Genomic DNA, 2,633 nt, shown 5'->3' with positions numbered 1-2,633 from the left:
CTGTGTAGAGTCTGGACTCTACTTTTTTTCCACTAACCAAGTGGACTACTTTGAAGTGGATTATAACTGGACTTTTATCAAGTCAATTTACATGCGTGTTGGAATCGCCATGTGCTGATCTATCAGGAGTCAGGAGGCTTCAGCTCAATTCATACTGGTGCGAGGGTGGACCTACAAGCTGCTGTGGGCTTTCAGGTTGCCTGTGGTCTGTGTGAGACAGCAACGTGGATAGCGATGCACCGATCCGATATTTGGATCGGACATCGGCTCCGACATTGACTAATTAGATGGATCGGATATTGGATAAATGAGGCAGATCCATGAGCCGATCTACTCACTTCAATTCTATGTTAGTGATGCCGCTACAACACGTGTTCGCCGCAGGCGCAGCAACAAATACAGAGCAACAATATTTTACAAAGTTAGGAAAATAACTTTAGAGTCCAGCCTAATGCCTTCACTGTCTTCCACATGGCGAGGTGACCAGCAGCCAAGCCCATTAAACGCCCCACGGGCCACATCCAGCCCGCAGGCACCATTAATAAATTTGTGAATTTCATGCTCAACATCCAAATGACTTACAGTCTTTTGTTTCTTTTTAATGGTCTGCTGCCGGTGCTGAAGTCTTCCGCTTTGTCTGTGTCTGTTCTGCCGTGTTGTTGTCCACGCTTGTCTGCAGGGGGTAAAACAAAGAAAGAGAAACTCATGACTGAAAGTTCTTCCAAGTCACAATCTGTGATTTGTCAGAGCATGTGAAGAGCGCATGGTGATTCCCAAACAACAACAACCACAGTGGAGGAACTACTTTACTGTTTGTTGTTTAGGCATTGTCACTGTAAACTTGGTATCACAGACTTGGTGAGGGAATCACAGACTGAGGCTCTTAAGCTTTGCCTTAATGAAATATCCAATAATCAAAATTAACATGCTCTGAAAATGACTGAGGCCCACCCATATAACCCACTTAACACAAGGTCTGCAAAAGCTTTTGAGATTTCGAAGTGTGCCCTGTTCTGGATATGTCTTAAATCTAATAAGAAAGACTGGAATCACACATAGCGATTGAGACCTTGAAACCATGACCCACCGTGTCACAGGGCTCTGGCAAAGAGGACACGCCTTCAACATTAGCTGGAGGAGTGTCTACGAATGCACTCAGGTGAGGTTGTAGGCTCTGCTGGCTTCTGTAAAACACAATACAAAAGCATGTGGTCCCCACTAGTTATGACACTGCCCTGTGAGAGTAAACAAGTTTCTGCCTAACAGAAATAGGCTGCTGAACAAGAAGGAAAACAGGCAGCTAGTGAACATTACTGTTCTGCCTTTTAAGGACTTTGCACAAACCACTTAACCTTGCACATCTGAGAAAATATTGCACAAATCCAGTATATTAGCTTGCACAAACTGATACATACCTTCGCCATGGCCAGTCTTTTCCTCCATAATTGTAGGAGATCTCTTCACTTATGCTTATAGGCCTGGTCGCAAATAGGCAAATGTGGCTTATTTTATCCACCTCCACCAGCCTCATTCTGCTGTTTGGGTTCAAGTGGTCATCATTAACCAACCTACCCAGGGACCCATCCTCTTTGGCACCATCAACACTAAAACAAACAACATCATCCAGTTTCTGAATAAGCGGTGACGTTAAAGCAGTAAGGTCAAATGCAATTCTAACCTACACAACCAACAGTACAAATTGGAAAGAGAGATGTAAACCTACCATAGAGACTTTCCAGCAAGGTCAAAAATGAAAACACGCTGGGTTGGTGTGTACACCTCTCTCCTCCGCTGCGCTTCAGAGTCAGAAATGAGGTCGCCTCTGTACTCTAATATGAAGTCCCCTTGGTTGAAGGTTTTTTTGGCAAATACCCCACGCCCTGTAAAAAAAAGCGACAAAGTTTATGCAGGGGTCAGGGGAAAAATAATATAACCTGGTATAACCCTGACTTCAATATCATTGCTGAGGCTCAAAATCATTGATTGCTATACTAGTAATAACTAGTATAGTAGTAGTAGTAGTAGTAGTAGTAGTAGTAATAACCTTTTTCAGCATTTATGAATAATGCTTCAAGGCTGTCCAGCTTGTCAGTCTTGTTCTTTATATGCGATATTGCATCCGCTTTTGGATTAATTCTCTGTCTTTTCTCTCCCCCTGCCATCCTCTTAGAGCTAAATGACAGGGTTGACGCCTCCTGGAGGCCCCGCACCACGAATCAAACGCTCCCTCCACTGCTACCCTGCACTTTACACACTGCTGAGAGTAGGAGGAGAGAGGAGGGAAGAAGAGAGGAGAGAGGAAGGAGAGATGAGAAGAGAGGAAAGAGATAGGAAGGAGAGGAGGGGAGAGGAAGAGGAGATGAAGGAGAGAGGGAGGAGAGGAAGAGGAGCAGGAAGGAGAGAAGAGAGGAGAAGTGAAGGAGAGAAGAGAGGAAGGAGAAAAGATGATGTTACTTTCATGAAAGACGTGTTTTCCAAATCAAACATAGCTTACTGAGGATCAATTCAACGATTCATTTGTGACTACACCGATTACTCACACACATTTTTAAATGATTATTTTTCAGTGATGTTGGGTTAGGTTTGCCTTGAATGTTTTTGCAAGTTGCAACAATACATTATCGAGGCATGAT

At 43.8% G+C, this 2,633-nt stretch overlaps 1 protein-coding gene across 1 annotated transcript; it reads right to left on the bottom strand.

Moving 5' to 3' along the window:
- Window positions 1-598: 598 nt before the first annotated feature.
- Window positions 599-2,162, bottom strand: LOC130380928 (N-lysine methyltransferase KMT5A-like). Its single transcript, XM_056588359.1, has 5 exons — window positions 2,045-2,162; window positions 1,724-1,880; window positions 1,416-1,604; window positions 1,088-1,184; window positions 599-673 (listed from the first exon to the last, which is right to left on the bottom strand). The coding sequence occupies exons 1-5, from the start codon at window positions 2,160-2,162 to the stop codon at window positions 599-601; spliced, it is 636 nt and encodes a 211-aa protein (XP_056444334.1).
- Between the last annotated feature and the right edge of the window lie 471 nt (window positions 2,163-2,633).

Source organism: Gadus chalcogrammus, chromosome 4, assembly GCF_026213295.1.
Source record: "Gadus chalcogrammus isolate NIFS_2021 chromosome 4, NIFS_Gcha_1.0, whole genome shotgun sequence".
NCBI lineage: Eukaryota > Metazoa > Chordata > Actinopteri > Gadiformes > Gadidae > Gadus > Gadus chalcogrammus.
The sequence above is the reverse complement of the archived record's forward strand: the minus strand, read 5'-3'. Positions and strand labels throughout refer to the sequence as shown.